We start from the raw sequence: 20,593 nt of genomic DNA on the forward strand, positions 1-20,593 counted from the left end.
CTCAGAACTAAAAATGCAGTGTGCTAAAGGAAGAAAGAAATACATTGTTAGGACCACAAAATGGAAAGCAACAAAAATGTTTTTAGACCTGTCTATACAGTAATGATTAACACACCCTCTTCACTGCTTTGAAGAAATGAGAATAGTGTTGTAATAATCTTAGTTATACACCTGAGGAAAAGAGATGAAAATTCTTTCCTTTTTTGTGTGATCAGTAATGGTGATGTCCTGTGTTGTTTCCTATTTTGCAATGTTACTCTGATAATCAAAGGAATTTTGTAATGTAACTTACATTTTAAACTAACAAGCTGGCTTTGTTTCCAACAGTGTCAGCAATTTTCTAGAAGCATCTGCTGAGAGGTTTCCAAATCCGTTTTAGTTGCAAAGTATATTAAAAAACTAATGAAGGCTACTGAGGAAAGTATCTTTGCAGTTCTGTATAAGTCCTGTAGTATTCCTCTTTCTATCCTATTTAAAGATAATAATCTTTAACAGATTTATAATGTATGAGAATTGTATATTCCCAATTCCCTACTTTTATACTTTCTGATTGTTGAAAGGATAGTTGAATGTGTTCATTTTAGGAGGCACATAATATCGAGATGATCCTTTACTCTGATGTTCCTAATCAATGCTAATGGAAATAGTCAACTTGGTTATTACTGAACAGTTGAGGCATGTAGGAATTTTATTAATGTTTCTACTTCAGCGTAGAGTAAACCACTTTTCACTTTGAATTTGCACTGTAATTAATGAAATTTCTCTTTAGTTGCAATTATTTGAGCTGTTCGTATGCTAATTCAGGAACCTGTGTTGTCTTGATCAAAATCCTTCTAGCTTATATATACTTATAGCCATTTTATTTTCTTTGGCTTTGCAGTTGATAGAAGCTATGAAGAACTACAGTGGCTGCTTGCTATGGTTCAGAGTGATCCTGTACCCTACATAAGGTTAGTGAGTTAATAAAGAGACGACAGTATTTTTATTAATGCTGAAACTACTAAGTAAATTCTTGTCCTGAAATCACTAGAATAGATCAGATGCTTAACTGCTTCTTCACAAAACTATTTTTCCTTCTTGGTTTTTTATGTTAATTGAAACATGTTTTGATGTTTCAAAAGTTCATATCTCAAGAGTTAGTATATGCTGTTCTTATTCTGCATTATATTATTTATGTCTATTACATACTACCCCGGTGGCAGAAGTCTGAACTTAGAAGTTAATTCCTCAATGTAAATAGAGTATATAAATCTGATGTTGCATATGACAAAAAAGACTTTGATATTTAGAAAGGACAGAGGTTGAGACAGTGCACACAATATTTGGACAGCATGGGGTGTAAAGCAATTGTTAGACTGTAGATGGGGTGAAAGGATCATGTGAAAATACAGTGTAATTTCTAGTATTGCCTGTTTCAACTTTGTTTTCACAATGATTGGATACTTTAATCTGTCCGTTGTAAACCTGTGACCACCAAGGTTCATAGTAACTGTTTTTTCCCAATACTTTGTTCTTACGGCCACCATTAAAATACTGAGTTTCAAAGATAAATAATATTACTTTGTCTTTATAGGTGATTTCTTACAAAGATCATAGCTGCAAGATTGTTGTCCGTTTTATTTCTGTCATTTTGGTTAGTGAAAGTAAATACAATTAGACTCACTAGAGGGAGGTTTAGCTTCAATCTAGGAAGGAGAGTTAATTTAATTTTGTATCCTTTTAAAAAGGAGTTTTAATTTTCAATTGAGTGCCATATGTTAGCCTCTTCTAAAAGGTAAAGATAAAAAATACCCTGCAAGGGTCTTCTTGTCCCAAGTATGTAAGACAGCAAGGGCAAAGCTGGCTATACAGAGAAAAATCGTTAGAATAATAAGTAATGGCATAAAGAATTATTTGTAAAATGTTTTCAAGGCCAAGTTTGAAGAAAGAAAGTGTAGAAAAATGCATCTACTTTCAGCTCAGTATGTAAATGTTGTAAGCAAACATGGTAAGTGACGAATCTTCATACACCAGTGTAATGTAAGAGGTGGCAGTGTTTCTTTCCAGGAAAATGTTTAAGTGACTGGTTTTGATCCTGCCATTTTGTAGCAGTCATAAACATTTAAAGTTCTTTAAAAGTTCTTTGGTGTCAGTATGGAAGGAGTTTATTTGCCAGTGTTGCTGCTTCTTTGTCATTACCAAGTCAATGTGCAAAAAAAGATTGTTACTAAACAGAAGAGCATAATGTAGCCTGCTGCTGTTAACAGTGTCTAATACTATCCTGCTGCTTTGCACCCTACTTTTTCACTCAAAGTTATATTGCTGATGGTAAATCTGTGTCAGTGCATATTGTGGACAGCAGGAAGAGCTAAACACGTAAACATTGGTTAAAAATTTGGAAGAAATCCTATAGTTAAAGAAGTTGGTAATAATATTCCAAGCTTAACAGACTTTATATTCTTAGTGTATTTCTTTTGGCTTTAATCATAATTTTATTTTCTATTTCTTTCAGACATAAGATTTTGGATATGCTGACTAAGAATCCACCTTTTACCAAAAACATGGAGTCCCCTTTGTGCAATGAAGCTTTGGTAGATCAGCTTTGGAAACTGATGAATTCAGGTTAGTTTTTTTATTTGTTGTGTTGTTGTGTTGGACTTTTATTGTGGGGTTTTTTGAAATAAGTGTTAGAGACTTGCTTCAGAATATTCCAAGAGCTCTCTTAGTTTCTATACTTAGAAAATGAAAATTTAGTCTCAGAAGTTGAATATCACAAATGTATTTCCAGAACATTCTCAGTGACACAGGGTACCAAACCTTGTTTTTCATTCATTTCTCTACTGATATAGTGTGCTTTGATGTACTTTTGCACAGAATAATTCTTTTAACCAGATATTCAAAGCAAATACTTCCACAAATAATGGTGTCTGTGTTACCTTTTTCTCTATAGTTTGCTTTAGATTAGATGGTCTTTCTTTGTCACCTTTTTCTAAATTCTGAGGAAACATGAGACGATAGCATTGGTATAGGTAATTTAAATGAGACTTTTAGAAATGCATTATAAACCTAATATTCAATTTCGCTTGTATAATTAGGAAAGATCCTAATGAGAGAAGGGCTTGCATCTTTACCATTGACCTGTTTTTCATTACTGAAGCAGTTTTATCCAGTCCTGACAAACTGCCCTTTAACATCTGGCACATTGCTACATAGATTACATATAAACATTTATATAGCTTTTTAGGTCATTGAAGGCTTTCTGTTTTCTGTGTGTCATTATTTTTAGTGTTTAAAAGTTTACTGCTACACTCCAGGGGTTGAAGCGGGGAGACTACTAGTAGTTCAGTTTCGTAGGATTTGCCAAGTGTCAGGCACAGAAAATAAACAATTTTGATGTTCCCATCAGAGAGTTTGTTTTTGTTTTTTCGTGAGAGAAGAGTGTGTGCAGTGTTACAACCATTACCTCTTTATGCAAGTAACAAATAGGGTATACATTCTTATTATGATTCATGGAGTTTCAAGCACTTTAATTTCTAAACCTCGAGATGACATAATGTTTCAATTTATTTTTTGTAAGGGATAACTGTAGCATTCCAGGGTGCCTTGAAAAAAAAGTCTGTTAAAGTGTGACAAGTTAGTAGCCAGATTTATAGCTGCATGATTCTCAAATCATGACTGACATTTATTTAACATACATGCAATAGAAAACAGACTCAGACTGATATATGTAATCTTTTCTTTTTTTCTGTCTTAATCTGCATTAAATTGATTATGCTAACAAGTTCCAAAGATTGCAAAGAAATTCGGCAACCAATTATATTTAAGTTTAGCTGTTCCACTGGAAAAGGAAAGAGATGCTGAATGGGGATTCATCATGCCATTTTAAATGTAGTAGTTTAAGAAACAGCAAATTATTTGGTGTTAAAATGTTACAATAGTTTTTAAATTAATATTTGTGAATGTGTCATTCTCTAGGGAGTGTTTTAATGTCAGAAATGTCTAGATTAATATTCATGCTGCTTTCATTAGTGACTGGGTAAGTGTAATTGGTAATTTGTAACTGGTAAGGGTAAGCTAAGCTTGCGCAAAACACGACTTAGCCTCATAAAAACAGGGATAGATCTTGTAATTTTATTTTGTGCGAAGTCTTACACAGCCACATTAATATGGCAGTTGGCACATCTGTGTCTTGTTTACCAGATATAGTTCAATTCCTCCTGGGGAACAATATGTTCAGTAAACTTGCGATCAGTCAGGAGCTGGGCGGAGTTAACACCAGAATCACTGTAGTATCTGCAGCTCTGCTCCAGATGTCAGATGTCTTTCTGTTGTGATTGGTGCCAAATGTACTTTGACCATTTGTGTGTGAAGATGTAAAAGCAGTACACAGTTTGCGGTGAAAAATAATTTTTTAAAAAATGAAGCATTTCTTAGTGCAGTATTAGTACATATCTCCAGTATGAATACAGATTAAAGTAGTGGGTATCCAGTGAAGTGTGTGCTTCTACATTTCTGTTAGTGCTGTTTCCAGAGGGTATAGATCTCAGCCATGCCTAAGGCTCCTGCTACGCTCCATGGGATACATGGACAAATGCAACCAAATCCATTGATACGGGAAGCCAGTTTGGTAACAAAATGTTCTATTTAATTATCCAACAGAAAAACTTAAGGTGCAATTTGAAAAATAAAAGCATATGGGTGTGGTTATTTTTCTTCTATTTTTTGTTATTATAGCACTTACTTTCCCATTCTTGTTCTACTAAACATGTCTAACTTACAACCCAAGCAACTTAAAACCTTCCTTTTAAACATGATGTGACAGGTGAGGTAGAGCCAGTAAGATGCAAGAATAAGGGAGGAAGAAGTATATCTTAAGCACAGAAAATGTCATACTTTGGTGGGCCCAGATCACTTAAACTGTTTTATTTGTGGGAAAGGAAAAGATTGTATTTCTGTATTAACAACAGTCTCTTTTGGATTTTAGGAACTTCACATGACTGGAGATTACGATGTGGTGCTGTGGACCTGTATTTTACGCTTTTTGGCCTCAGCAGGCCTTCTTGTTTGCCATTACCAGAGCTTGGACTTGTTCTTAATCTTAAAGAAAAGAAGGCTGTACTTAACCCAACGATTATCCCTGAAGCAGTTGCAAACAATCAGGAACCTGTGAACAGCACTACCAATCACGGACAGTCAGTAGGATTTCAGAACACCGTAAGCACAAACTATCTGCATACATCCCATTAACTTAGCTCAAAGTTCTTGCTTTGGTTGCTGATTTCATTTTGTACTGTGTTCAAGCCTCTCATGCCTTGCCTTAGCTACCTTTTTGTCTTGTTGCTCTTTATTCTCTCCAATTGAAAAGCTGGCATATACCATGACTTTTTTGACATTTTTAAACTATTGCATAACATATGCAAGCTTTTTACTTTTTTTTTTCTAGTTTCATCATTTCTGTTCCTTACAAAATTTTACTTTTTATGCATTGTTTATGAGACATGAAGTGATTCACAGAAATGTTTGATGCTGTGATGAAAACTTTTTTATGAGACCAGGAGTACTTATTATAGGCAAGTTATGCAATTTTCCAAACCAAAACCTTTTATCAGTAAATTTGTTGCATCTTAAAATACATAGATACACCTCTTTTTAAGCAACTTTAAGAGATGTGAAAGTTGGAACTTTAACAAACTGAACGCATTGAACATTTGTATCTGATTGTTTACACTGTGCTCTGAAGGATTTGTAACAACTGAAAAATGGCATACATTCAGCTTGATATCTTTCTGGATTTGGAGTCTTCAGTCCTAACACATAATCCCTGTGTAGTTACAAAATAGATTTTTATAACTTCTTATTTTCCTTAAAAATAACAACTGCCACTGCTGCAAGATTAAGTATTTTTGTTGGACATACTTAATTATGAAGGAAAAAAAATCAACAGACATGGAACTAATGAGTGATTTTTCCTAACAGTTTCAAAAACTGCATTTGATTGAAACTGTTCAGGAGTAGATCCTGAAAGAGAATGTAAACGTGTGATTAGTGTGTTTGGAACTCTTTCCAGCCTTTTGAATGGGATGGTTTACTGTTACTTTATTGGTCCCATAGTTAATGTCTAAATAGTTTTTATTGAAAAGTATACTGAGAGTACTAATTAACAGTACCCCGCAGGCCCTTTCCAGCAGGAGGAGAAAATGCTGGTAGAGTCAGATATAATTAGAGCTCTCCTGCATATTTGCAGAGCGTGTAGTAAGTCCTAATTTGCTGCACATAATCATTAGAATTAAATAGCAGGAGGCATTTTGTTGGCGGAATTTTAGATTACAGTTCAGTGAAAATTCCAAACTTTTTTTCAGAGCCAGACTATCAGAAAATTTCCTCTTATATATTCTTTTCCTATACTGTCCTCTCCTTTCTGCTATCATGGTAGTTGTTGCTGCATAGTGAGCTGGATCCAGGGAGGATCTAGTTGAGCAGTACCTTTTTATGAACAGATATTTCAGGTTCCTGCTCTGGTTCATCATGTACTTACAAAAATGCTTGTGGCACCCCAGGACACAACTGTGTGAGGAAGCGCTAGCTTGGACTAGTGTCAAAATACTGCTCTAGTATAAGCCTCAATTTACACTTCATCCCTTCTATCTTCTCCTGTGTCTCATCTCCATTCTCCTACCCCTTACTTTAAGGTTACCGTTTTCACTGTAACAACCCCAAAATTCAGGGAACTGATTTTTCTTGTAAAAAAAATCACAGGCTACTTCTCATATCAGACAAAGTTTATCCAAAGTGTTTCACCAAAGCAGTGTATTGGGCTAAATAATAGGGAAGAAAAAAAGGAAGTGCGTATTTAAGGGGAAAAAAAGAAATAAACATATGATAGAATTTATCAGATTAACTGGATTCTTTAAGATAGCTATAATATGAGAGCATAAATATGTTACAATCAGTACTGATAGACTTGCGACACTGAATTTGCTGAGCATGATAAAAGTTACTTCATAAAATAGAATTTGAATTGTTCAGGGCAAGAGTTTGTGGGGTTAGAGTGCCCTTTGTAGGACAGAGAAAGAGCAGTTCAGTGGAGCAGCATACACTCTTGAGAGTCTGATACATGTTCCTTTTATCTAGTTTTTAGTGAGCTTTTAATTACATTTCTTTCTGTGGATGCTTTATTTTCCCTTCTATATTATGTGCATTTAACTTCTTTGAACACCTGTCTCCTATATTCATGACTGTATGTATAACTTAGTAGACTCTCCTAGTTTTATATTTCTTTGACCTTGTTTTTTTTAATAATATAAGCAGTACTTAAAAAATACTTTGATTCTTTAGTGAATACTGTTGTAAAATAAAAAAAACCCCAAGTTATAAGTACACATTATGATTTGTATTCAATAAAGTAAGTGTTAGCTTTTAAAACTAGCTAAAAGAAGATTTAGCTAAATCACATATGTAGATCAGAGGCTATCATAGTTTTTCAACTGAGAGTTGGCCTGAGGAGAGTCTACGAGGCACAGATTTATAGAAAGGCTATTCAGAGGCAGCAAATGTTGTTGCACACCAACAGTACCATGATTGTGAGAAGCAACAGAAAAGATGCCAATGCTAGATATGCAGAGGGAGCAGGGATAGAAGTAAAAAGAAACTATGTTTGTAGGAATAGTTGGCACAAATCCATACAGGGTTTTAGAAAATACTTTTTCCCAGAACTACAGAGAAAACTTTGTGCAAATCACCCACTTCACTCAGAAGATTTTTCAGCTATCAGGTCTCTTTCTCTGAAACATGGATCTTGCTATCTTCTAATTTTGGTCTTTTAATGCTGCTTCAGGAGGATGATCACCTTATTAAGGAAACAGCATCCAGCATTTCTGGTCATCAGCAGGGGGTGAAGAGGAAGGCTGATATGCCACTCGGGTCTCCATTGGAGCCAGGGCAAATACTAGAGAAGAATGAAGACAGTAAAGTCAAACTCAAAATCAGAGTAAGAAATGGAAATACAACTTGCACAATATGTAGGGTGTTCAGAATAACAGCAGTGGGGTCTGCTGACTTGCCTTGAAGCTGTGTTCAAACAAAAGACATGCTGTGTATATGTGCACAGCAGCTGTTATGCTTACTTTGGCAAAATCATTTCCTATCAGATTCTGCATTGGCTGGCAAGAACTAAAGTTGAGAGATAATGCTCTTGTTCACACAGCTTCACAGTAAATTAAAAAGAAGAAAAGTTACTGGCCCTTTTTAATTTTACCAAGCTTTTATTCCTTTGCAGTGGTAGATATCACTTCCTTTCCCTCTCACCCCCAGTTTACCTCAAAAATAAAATATCTTAAGTTCTATTTAGTGCTTTTATGAATTATTAGCATCTGCTTATCTTTTCTCCTGGTATCTTAGTTCTCAAACTCTCAAGAGGAGGAAGAAATTGATATGGACACAGTTCATGACAGTCAAGCCTTTATTTACCATCATTTGAATATGCTGGAGAGACCATCCACACCAGGTATGAGTAACATCATTGACAAAATGACTGTATGATTTTTTTAAGTATTTCAGTTACGGAGTGTGTTTTGCTACTGCACATTTCCATACAGACAGTGTTGGTAAGTGTTAAATGTTATCTCAATTCCAGGAGGTGTATAAAGGGTGCATGAAAACATTTCTTTACCTACCTGTATATGTATAGATAACTCTATACATGTGTATTTTCACACATATCTAAGTAAGACAAGTATATATCATGCTTATAAAAGTGGAAAGGTGAGGAATGAATAAAAGAACACAAAGTTGAACTAGACATCCGTAAGCAGTTAGCTAAATCTTCTTTTGCCATAGGTGTCATTTAAAAAGTTATAATTTTGAGAATTAAAAGTAGCAAGACTCTTCAGGTAAAAAAAATCTCAAATATTAATGATTTATAACTTTAATATTAGTAGTTAAAAGCCATAGAAGTCTCAAAGATACTTAAAAGGGCTTTTCAAAGTTGAAAAGATTGCATCTGTGAGTGAAATGTCATTTCAAGCACTTCCTTTCTTTTACTACTTGTCTTACTTTTTTCCATAGAATACTTGACAAAATTATTCTCAAAGCATTGTGTTTCTTAGAAACCTTGAGGCAGCCAGAACTTCATTGATGAACTTTCACCTTCTTTGCTTATCTGTCATTAGCAAAGAAATTCAGTGGTTAGTCTCATTTTCTTAAAATATTTTGACAACATTTCTGAAGTTTAGTTCCATAATGTCCCAGTGGAACTAAGGTGAGGTAATGTGATGATGTACCAAGCATTCTGAGAGATCTTCAGTACAGATCCAGAACAAGGTTTTAAGGTTGCAATACTGCATTGTGTAAAAGTGGAGTTTTTGGCTTTAGAATTCGTAGTAATTACTCTCTTCCTTGTTTTTCTGTTTTTATCCAGTAACTGCCTAATGTAAAACAGAAGTAAACCTTAGCAGCAGGATTTGAAATGTTGGTTCCATCTTGAGTGCTCTAGGTCCTGAGCTGTGCTGACAGGTGACCTCATCTGCTTTCTCTGTGACCTGGCAATTTAGTGGCCCCATTTAAAAGAAGGGCTGGTGGATGGTCCTACTCTGACACTCCTGCTGAGGCTGGTGCCTTGGTGCTGGCCAGCAGCACAGAAGCTATAGGGTCGTATTCCATCAGGTCCTAGGACTTAACATTTTTACTTCCTTGGCAGATGCTCTAGCCACTAAGAGAGTTTGTTTGTTTGTTTTTAATTTATTTATTTTAAAATAAAGGGTAACTGCTGTCACTGCTCAGCAATTAAGTTCATATGGGGACATTAAAACACAGGGAGGTCTGGTTTCTGGATTCCAGATGGCCTTCAGTTAAAGACATGTGTCTGTGTACAGTCAGCTCCACCAGGACAGTTTTGCTGTTAGAGATGTAGAGTAGCAAAACTCACAACTTTTTGCCTTATTTCAACAGAGCAAAGGGGTAGCCTGCATATAGGTTGTTCTCATGAACTTAGAAGTCTTTATCTGCACGACCTTTACTTTAAACCTCAGAGCTGCTTTGAATTTTGCTCTCAGTGCTATGGACAACCTTCTCATTTTCTGTTACGGCAAAGAATGATGCATCCAGGGCAGGCAAGTGCAAACCGAATCCACTGAGGATTAGTATTAATAACTCTTACATGATATTTTGCAACAAGGTTTTTACTAGATTTACACGCTCTATGGAATATAAAGTCATAAACAAAACTCTGCCAAATGCTTCACAAATAGGACTTACGGGACGCTCTGTGTGCCAGGTCTGTGCGCCAGGACTGTGTCAGATTATGTTTTCACTAGAGGTCAGAAAGGGTAAAGTGACCAAGAGTCAGAGTAATGGCCAGTTGACTGGTGCTTTTGTAGACCTACAGCAGACACAAGCTACTTTGAGTTTCACTTGTGTGCTGAGTGACCTTCTCACCTTGGCTGTTTAGACATTCAGCCCACTGGAATACATTTTCTTTCCTAGGTAATAAATGAGACAAATGCCAGGGTTTGCAACAGAATTAATTTTAAATAATAAGCCTTTGAAAAGCATTATTTTGAAGCACTTCAGATTACTTTATTCTTTTTTTTTTCATTTGTACAGCTAGAAACAGTTAGACTTCACATATTCTTTGCTTCTTAAATTTCACCTGTTTCTTATTCATGGCATTTTTCTTAGAAGCAGAGATGTATGAATTTTAGACTGAGTAAATAAAGATAGTTCAGTCATTAGGAAATAGTATACTTTTGAGAAGAGACAGATAGGGAAAAATAAAAGCATACATAAATAAAATTTTGCATGCAAAGGAGTGTTCTGTTTTACCAAGGAATTGCAGGTAATATTTCCTGAGGGCCTTTGAGGTTTTGCGACAATGATGGAGGATGGGTGCATTTCAGTGAGCAATTATTGTGAAATAGATTGACAATCAGTTCTGAAATGGTCTCAGCATCTTGTTAATAACTCTGTAAGATTTTGTATCTGCCTCAGCTCTGTGACTCGTACTTGGAAGAAGTGAGCTCTTGGTCCTTATGCAGTTTTCCTCCCACAGCTGTGGGTTATGTCCCCACATGTCACATGAAGTGTTAGGTCATCAGCCAAACACAGAGCAGCTGCCAGGAGGAAGTTCATGTTGGGTCTAAGTCCTGCCGTATCTGTAGTTTTTTGTTGAGTTGTTGTCTTTTTTTAACGCTCCCCACACCAAATGATAATTTGGATTTATTCAAGTTGATGTAACCCCTGTAAAGCCAGGGAAATGTTGTTTTCCTTTAAAAGTTCATGGAATTTTTTATTGTGTGTTTCTGCCTATGGATGTGAAAGGTTAGGATTGAGACAAAAAAATAAGTCTTAGAATACAACTATTGCTGGAATACAGGTTTCAGTGCTATAATTACAGCACCTTTCCTGGTTCTTATGGAAAATAAATATTTTAAATCCTAGTAAAGCATCCTGACTATGATACTAGAACTGTGGACTCTGATATTTATAAGGCAATCTTATAATTTTTTCAAGAAATTATTAAAACCAACAAAACAGCAGTTGTGAACTGTCCAAAGAATGCTGTTGTGCTGATTACTCATCAGCCCTAAGGACCAGAAACTTGGTAGCCTTCTTTGAGCCTCCAAAGCTGTGTAAGGTCACATTTCTAATGTGAGATTTTATTTGCTACAAGATCATCAAGAATAGTAGGAATGCTCCCTACTCTCAAGATCAAAAGAATTTCAAGATCAGATTTTGTGTAAGCAACAGATTTGAACTCTGTCAGGTGACGTGTCATGTGTTCTTGACTTCAGTGAAATCAGATAAAGATACTCTACTTCAGTATTTCACTAATCTGAAAGTGCAATACATCAGAAGTAACTTCTAAAAGGTTTTGCTGTGTCTGTCAGTGGTTATTGATTGGCCTGGTCTTTTCTGCTTCCAAAATAAATGCTTGGCTGTAAGGCTGCATGATCTTCCAGTGAAGTTACATGGCATTATGGCTCATCACTGATAAACACTTAGAATTTTCCCCACTAGTTTTGATGGTTCAAAAGTTGATAAAAAGCAGTATCCAATTCTCTCCTTTCTTTCTACAAAGCAAAGAAAAATAAAATACAGCAGTGTTCTCTTTGTACATTGGCAGTCCTTTTTCTGATCACATTCAGAGGCAATCGGCTTTCAGGACACATCCTGAGCATTCAAACTCAGATGAAATAAATTCTTTGGCCATTCTGTTAATCCTTTAGCAGTTTTCTAGGATATTCAAATTGGAAATTTCTACTGCTGACATTGTAGGTCGCTCAGTTTACTATGTAGATGTATGTGAAACTTTGGAGGTCTGGGCCACACCCATACATGTTGATTGGATTGTGATCTTGTTTATTACAGTTACTGTCTGCACTTTCAGGTGATTATGATTTCTATGGATTGACTTTTTTCTGGAACGATTTGAAATTAGACATACTGCACATGCCTCAGTAGAGTGGGGGTAAACTACTGTAGTTATTATATTTAAAGACTACCTTCCCAACAGGAGATCTGAGCCTGAGGTGCAAGTCACTGCATTTTGAGTGTGGATGCAGTAGTAAATAGAAATTCAGTCTGAACTATGCTAAAAGCCCTGTCCTCTGCAGCTCTGCAATTCCCTGAGTTAGCTGTAAGTGCACCAGTACATCAAAGTTCAGCCATTAGTGGCTCTCTCCCAAAAGAGCCTATGGAAACATCAGCATGCAGACAAATACATAAATGAACAGTTCTTGGATATGAGAACACCACTGACAATGGTGAATTTTTGCATTACTTTCTAAGGATGAAAGAGTTGTTACAATTGTTCCATTAGAATACCTTTTAATAACGCATAATATTAATATAGTATCTGTTTGACAGTATCTCTTACACATATCTTGACGTTCTTACTCAAGCTATAACTGTTTTCAAGCTGGTAACTGATAGGCTTTGAGGTTCTATACCTAATTTTGCCTCTCTGAAACAGTGTCTGGTTAATTGTCCACTTCACACGGAAGGGTGTTTTCCTGTGCTTTATCCAAAAGAAAGCAGCTTTAATAGAAACACAAGCACTACAGGTAGTGACAACATAAGTGAGAATTGCATCAATGTGTGACTGCTGTGTCAACTACATGTTTAAATGAATACAATGTAACACTGTATCTGTGCCTGTCTCTGAGAAAACAACTGATCACTCTCAAAGGTAGAGATGGATGATAGCAAATTCTGGAGTGAACTACCTGAAACTGTCATAGGCATAAATGTTCTTTTTTTAGAAAAGAGGGATTTCACTAGAATATTAAAGGAAGTTAAAATAACACCACAGTTAAGATATTATTTTAATGTAACTACAAGGCAATATAGTTGTTAAATGTAAGTCAATGAAGAAATTTATGAAATGATTACCAGTTGAAAGTATATTTTAGTTAAATCACCAGCTTGTTTATTGAATGCTTTAGTTATACCTTTGGTATAGGTATGAGGAATTTTCTATCTGGTTATAAATACCACTAAAAAAATGAAACCAAATGAATCTGTAAATTTGAACTAGTTAAAATGTTTATGTTGGAGCCAAATTAACTGATTTGCTTAGCACAACCTCGGGAAACTTTTTTTCTTCAACTAGACCTTTATTTCTTACCCTCAAATTAAATTTTGTCCCATAGACCTTAAAAGACCACTTTCCTAGAGAGAAAATGGATAACCTTTTTCAGAGACATATAATTTGAAAATTCTGATTCTGTAGACAAATTACAAGACACTTGCATTCTGGAAACTTGAAATCATTTATGCTTGGTAACTTTTTGCTTTTTTGATGTCTCAACAGATGCATAAACACGGCAAGAAAATAAAAAACAGTGTGTCTTGTGTGTTTCCAGGGTAACGCTAAAAAGAAAAGAAGAAATAAGGAAAAACATAATTTTGAAACAGTTCTTACAATCTTTGCTAGTTTTTAAGTGTTCTCTCTTTAGAGAAAATGCTAGCCAGAGGTTCAGTTCAACTGCTAGGCAAAGAGAGTGCATTATTTTTGTCACTGGTAGGCTTTCTTTGGGTTCTGGGGGAGAAACATTAAGCGCTTGTGCTGATGCCCCTTCTTCCCAGAGCTGGTTGATGTCAAGTTCTGGAGCGCCAGCCTGTGCTCAGGAAAAACACTGGACCCATAGGCCTCAGCCTTTGCTATGATTTGTGAGCTTGGTTTCTCCCTCTCTGATGTTTGAATAAATCAGAGTGCAAATTGGGTCATTTCAAACAAGTGTCAATTTGTAAAGATTCTGTATCGACCAGCTGTTTTACACTTGATTGTTCATGCAAAGAAACAGAGGCTGTGTAGGTAAGAGGTGTCCCACCCTCTTCACATGAAATCAGAAACACAGGAGAGACAGTAGGAAAGAACTTAAGAAAGCTTGTTGGCATGTTAAAGTCTCAGGTTACATATTCTCAAATTGTAAAGGTTCAATAACAAAATAAGAGTAAAATAGCTCTACCCAACAACACAGTTCAATGTTAATGTACCCATAAGTCTTGCAAAGAAAAGAAACTTCCTTAAATAATTTAACAGGATGTTATAATTATCTGACAGCAATTTGTTTTATGACAGAAAATGTTACTTTAAAGCTTATCAGGATCTAAATCCCTTTCATTCTAAAACTAAGCTATGAGATCTATGTTTTCCTATTTTATTCTCTCTCATGACATCCACAGCATTTGTATTGGTCCCTGTGACAAACTGTACATAAAGTTTCTGATCTTTCTCCCATGGGATTATAATCCTGTCTAATTTTAAACACCTACCCAGCTAGCTGGAACACCACAAAGCCAATAATTACATTGGAATCTCTTCATCCTAAACAGGAGGAGATCCAACTGAATAGACACATATGTGCATTTTCTTCCAAGGAATGCTACTAACCACTTCAGAAGCAGGCTCCTCGGCTCACCCTCCACTTATTGTGTGTTTCTGTGATTTGAGAAACCCAGGTTGCAGTCCTGCTCCCTCTGCCAGGAAGAAATGGGTTCCCTGCAGGAAGAGGGAGTGCTCTGTGCCTCCTTGCAGCAGTCCTGCAACCCCTATTGGTAATAAGGATGATGATACTGACCTGTAAAGCAATTTCTGTTTAGCCTTGCTTTCCTCAACGATGCTTGGCATGTTTCTGGCATGGGCTTTAACTAGACACTATTTAAAAGGAAGAAAAAAACTGTTCTGAAGTTTAACAGTGAATTTTATGGATACAAATCTGTACCACATTTTATAGAGTTTTAATAGTTCTGTCCATTTTAACACAAATGAGTCTGGTAGTTTGTTCTCCATCTTTTGGCATCGTCAGCCAGGGTCAGTGTATTTGATTCCTGATTTCAAAGCATTCTTTAACACTATGAGATTTTTTTTTTTCGGATACTGTTACTTTTGCATTTAAAAAACCAAACAGATCTCAGTCATCTAGGGTTGCTTCTATGAACAAATTCTATGTTTATAGTGCTTGCTCAGTAGGAGTAGATTTTTGTAATGAGATTCTTTCATTTCTTACTGACGTCTATGCCATATTACCTATATTGTCTGTCTCCTTAAGTGTCAATAGCCCCTGAGTTGCAGTTGGATCCCATTTCTCCTGCATCTTTAGGTGGTCATCACCACCCCTTCAGTCCTGTTGGCTTGAGCTAATGTTGTATTTGCTCCATAGCTTATTCCAGTCAGTGGTGTTTAACTGCTTTAACTAATTGATTTTGTTCATAACCCACCTGAAGTAAGTAATGAGTTAATAATACAGACTTGCCTTAGCAGAGCTGGTAGTTCAGTAAACTGCAGGAAATCTGCACAAATTGCAGATCGTGCAACAGTCAGGAGGATCTGTTGGGTTGCATCCTCCATCTTCACTAGTGCTTTACACTACTCTTACATCATCCCTGCAGACTTAAGCCACAGTCCTTATACCAGTTCTGCTGGATTAAAATTTCTAAAGGATAGAGGCTTAGCTTTGGTTTGAAGTTGTTACAAATGGAGTGTCTGGACTTACAGGTTTCGTTTCCATGTAAAAATAACTCCACAATTTGAAACTAATGCAGCTGTGAAGTTTTTAAGAGTTTGTGTCATGTGTGTGGGTTTTTTCTTTTCTTTTAAGTTGACTTGAGTTTGCCTTGTATATTTTAATGTATCTTGCGCTTGTAGCTTGAGAACATATGAGAATGTTCTCTGTATTTTGGGTAAGCTTTTGTACATTTTCTGTGGATGAGCACTGACCAGTGGTCTTCAGGCTTTTTGCCATGACTCTTATTTCTGTGTTATTGGAGCTTTGCTTGTGTCACTGCCACAGTTCACCTTTAACTACTGTAGCATATTTTAATGGTGTCAAATACTGCCTGCTTTGGTTTTCTGAGGTACAGCCTCCACCCTTTCCTTGTCTAGTGGCCTGAGTCAGATGTGCTCCTTTTTCCTTAGATGAATGAGCTCAGATTATGGGGATACGTAGGAGTTCCTTCAAAGAAAAAATATAATTGCAAATAGTTACACTGTGAAGCCATCTTGTGTCCTCTCCCATCTAATGCCATAAGCTTGCATGCTGTCTGCATTGTCAAGAATGGCTGCAGATAACAATGTAAAATAATGGTAGAAACTATGCATTGAAGTCAGGAAGTAGAGGTTGGAATTGGGGTGTGTATCTTTGATGTGCCATAAGACACATAACCATAAGTCTTTGCTTTGATGATGTGAGCTTACTGCTGCATAGTTTTGATCAAATAAGAATTAAATCTTTTTAAATATTTGCATATTAGGGATTTTAAGTTTATAGGAAACTATTGTGCCCTAGACTAGCCTCCTTCATAAACTCAGCAGAATTTTATATTGCACCATATTCACGTCTTGTGGTTAAGACCAAACATATTTCTAGAAAGACATAATTTTGTTCTTTAAAACTTGAAGCAATAGAGATTCCATCATGCCCCATAGTAAGTAATTGATTATCCTCACTGTAAAAATATTTCGTGTTTCTAGTTTGACTTTGAAACACTTCATACAGATGTAGATTTTGTTTTTTCCAGAAATATTTAAAAACAAACAAACAAACCCCAGAATAGTGGTGCCATCTAGAAACTTTCTGTGCTTGATTGAATCAGTCCTTAATCTTTCAGGTAAGGCTAGAAAGAACTTGTTCTCAGTACTTGTTTGTCATACTACAGGGAGCTCATTAGACTTCCAGGATCATTACCATAGAATGATTATTCTTGCCTTTAGAGTTACAAAACCAACCAGCCAAACAAAAAGGTGTACTGGAAAATAAATGTGTTTTCAAATATACAGGAAAAGATAATTACAAAGTGTATTATATAATTCCTTGTTACATAATGGGGATATTTTCACCAAAAACTTGGAGAGGTGGGGAGAAACCCCAAATATTTAAAGTAACTGTGAAGAAAATCCACTTTATTTAAAACTTAGGGGAGTAGTTGCCTTCAAAACTCTGATAGTGCTTTTCTACATTTATATGGTTGGTAAAGCCCATTCTTGCAATGTGAGTGATTTGATTCCATTTCTGCCTAAAGAAATCCGAGCATTCCTATATTAGTGCTCTTTAATTCCTGCTGTTGAAGCTATTCCAGTCTGTGTGAAATACTAAAATATCAAATGAGCCAAGGAGAGAATGAGAAAGTAATTCCTGGATTGAGATGTCATATATCATATTTTCTTTCCCCACGTTCAGATACCTGGTTTGCTCAGTATATTAATAGTTAAATATGTACTGACAAAGATTGTGTAATTGTCTGTATTGGGATTTGGTTTTGTTTAAGAAAAAAACTTTGTATAATCTTTCAAATAGGCTAAATTGGTTGTAAGATACAATTTTTAGAAAAAGTGCTTTCATTCTTCTTTTCACTATCAAAGGTTTGTATATTCTTGCAGGGAGCTTTAGCTCCTGACTAAAAAGGATTCACATCTCAAAACTGCACTTTAATGTATGCCAGTCTTGTACTTTATATCAGAATTTTTACAAGCAGTTATATTTGCATTATTCAGAGTTTAGTGGCCTTCCTACTCTGCTTTAAAATTAATTTCAGGAAGCTGGTATAACTTGCACTTTCTTAGCTCTTTGCAGTTCCTAATTGTCTGGAATACTTTCCTTCTGTTGAGGAGGGAAGGACAACCTCTGTAAAAATTGCTGGTACTATGGGAACTTTAATGGCATATTCCGAGCCTCCTCTGAAAAAAACCAAAAAGCTAACAATACAAGTATCATAACAGATTCTGTGTTTGCATGTGTAAATGATAATGTAGACTTTTATCTAATATTTCAGAATTTCTTACTCTTGGAAACAATGCAAGTTAAACATTTATTAATCCCACTATATCCATTCCTTTAGGTAAAGAACAATCTTCAGGAGAAATAAACATGCACCCTGTCTCAGCAGCTCCACTCTCCGTGTTTAGTAAAGAATCAAACTCCTCAAAACATAGTGACCACCACCACCATCACCACCATGAGCACAAGAAAAAGAAGAAAAAACACAAGCATAAGCATAAGCATAAACATAAACATGACACTAAAGAAAAGGAAAAGGATCCCTTTGCTTTCTCTAACAGTCCAGCCAGTGCACGATCAATCCGTTCCCCATCACTTTCAGACTGATATTGATGGCTGCTCTGGAGTTCAACTTGCAATAGTCTTGGAGTGCTTAGAAGGATGTATATAACTATAGCTTCTATCTTTTTTTATGGAACTATGAATATATGAATTGCCTTAGCAATTCAGAACCTCTGCCACCTTTGAAGCCTTCTATTTGCATATGTGGTTGTTGAAATCTGATTCAAAAAATATGGTTTGTGATTCTGACTCATTTTGTATTTCACTGTTCTCTACACCTCCCACTCTTTTTTCCATTTTAAACAAAGAAAATGGCCCTTTATATAAGGGCCCCATGTCCACTGGCAACCCCCTGCACATCACGCTGACCATGTGTATTGCCAGAATCAATTATGCTTTAATCCTTTGAAGAATGTTAGAGGCAGAGTGTTTTAAGCAGAAGCCAATTGCCAGTCCTTTGGTGACAGGCTGTTTCCAGAGCAGTATTGTATAACTAAATGTAGACCTCCTCAGAAGACGGATTTTCTGTAGTCTTCAGCTGAGCTGTTTCTTGCTTTAACCATTGCAAAGTATTGTCAGACTTTTAAAAGAAGAGTGTATATATAACATTTGCATTTTTCAGATACTAAAACTCTTGAAAAATCCCAAACTGCTTTTAAGCTGATGCTATTTATTAATGGACCTGAGCCTTTGAATATGATGAAGTTCTGCATTTGTTTTTGGAATTTTAGCAAAATGCTTAATGCATGTTTTGTCCTGTAATCAGGCTTTTAAAAATCCAATAAAGTTTGTGAATTATTTTGACAGATTTTTTTATTCAAGCTTGACATTAGAATATGCTTTTGAAGGGTGGTTTTGCTAAAATTTAAAAAAATGAAAAGCTTAAAAATTAAAATACATGTATTTCTTTCTGCTGAGGGGTAGTTTGCTTGGAAACATTCTATGTATGATCAGCTCCTGAATCCACTGGAGAATTACATTAGTAGATTAAACTAGGATCTGGGACATGAAATGATGGATACATTTAAATTTCTTTAGCTGTGTTTTATGCAGTGTACTACTTACACCTAGGAAATGTTTTATTTAAAAACTTAATTTTTTAGATGTTTTAATAATAGAGAAAAATAATCTCTGCCACTTTTTATCTGCTTTCTTCATATGTATGTAGAGGCAGTGCTTTATTTCCATGCGCTAGTTGACTTCAGTTGCCCAGAGTTCACATAGTATTCTGTAAGTTGGTTTGTATTTGGTTTTGTTTGTTTGTTTTTGTTTTTTTTAATTTTCCCAAATTTCCATGAGTGACTGATTCTGCTTCTTAGAGCAGGGAGAGAAAGTTCAAGAGGGACTCGAGGATTTTTTTAAGCCATATTCTGTTTCTTGAAAGTTAATAAATACTTTTATATTCTATACCTGCTGTTGAATCCTGTAGTTTTTGTAATAATGAGTTATCTGTAGAATGGAAAAATGATAGGCTCCGATATTTTGTAATATGCATATACTTGTTTTATTATTCAAACACCATATCCCTTTAATACTGCATGGATATTGTGCTAATCGTTGCACTTGGAACACATGTTAAGGTATGTTTGGGCTGGATTCAGGCATGATGGACCTTGGGAGCATCGCAGCCTCTCCGCATCTGCTGCTGCGCCACATCCAGGGAAGCCCATCTTGGTTTTGCTCCCTTTTAGCAACCACTGCAAGCTCTCTCAGCTTAGGTGAGCGAAAGCTGCAAGAGGAACACCTAAGCATGGGCAGAATGAGGTACTGAGTGTGTTCTGGCCGGACTAACCATGTGTGCAGCTCAGCTTAGCACCCCTTGTGAGGCAGTGAGCAATCATGAACTGTGGCACAGGGAGAGGCTGGGAGAATATAGTAAGAGTAATAGCTCAATGGAAATACTTTGAGGTGTTTTTCCCTTGGCTAGGGAGTGATGTAACAGTGCCAAGAATGTTTGTGGGAGACCTGGGCTAATAAGCAATGAAAGCTGGCATTGTTTGGGAGAGTAAAGGCAGATGCATTTATGTGTTAAAAATGAGGTCATGGGTAATTTAGGCTGG

General features: G+C 36.0%; 1 protein-coding gene across 3 annotated transcripts in view; it reads left to right on the forward strand.

Annotated features, from left to right (window-relative positions):
• TAF2 (TATA-box binding protein associated factor 2) overlaps nucleotides 1–19,940 on the forward strand; it is a 71,140-nt gene extending 51,200 nt beyond the window's left edge. For 2 of the 3 annotated variants that reach the window (XM_071553930.1, XM_071553931.1), the window contains exons 21-26: nucleotides 881–950; nucleotides 2,492–2,601; nucleotides 4,964–5,193; nucleotides 7,814–7,966; nucleotides 8,377–8,482; nucleotides 18,313–19,940. In XM_071553930.1, the coding sequence (XP_071410031.1) occupies nucleotides 881–950; nucleotides 2,492–2,601; nucleotides 4,964–5,193; nucleotides 7,814–7,966; nucleotides 8,377–8,482; nucleotides 18,313–18,578 (935 nt within the window). In that variant the 3' untranslated portion in view covers nucleotides 18,579–19,940. The remainder of the gene's footprint in view (nucleotides 1–880; nucleotides 951–2,491; nucleotides 2,602–4,963; nucleotides 5,194–7,813; nucleotides 7,967–8,376; nucleotides 8,483–18,312) is intronic. The other variant, XM_071553932.1, reaches the window with a different exon arrangement.
• The last annotated feature ends 653 nt before the right edge of the window (nucleotides 19,941–20,593 follow it).

This window comes from Pithys albifrons, chromosome 4, assembly GCF_047495875.1.
Source record: "Pithys albifrons albifrons isolate INPA30051 chromosome 4, PitAlb_v1, whole genome shotgun sequence".
Taxonomy (NCBI): domain Eukaryota; kingdom Metazoa; phylum Chordata; class Aves; order Passeriformes; family Thamnophilidae; genus Pithys; species Pithys albifrons.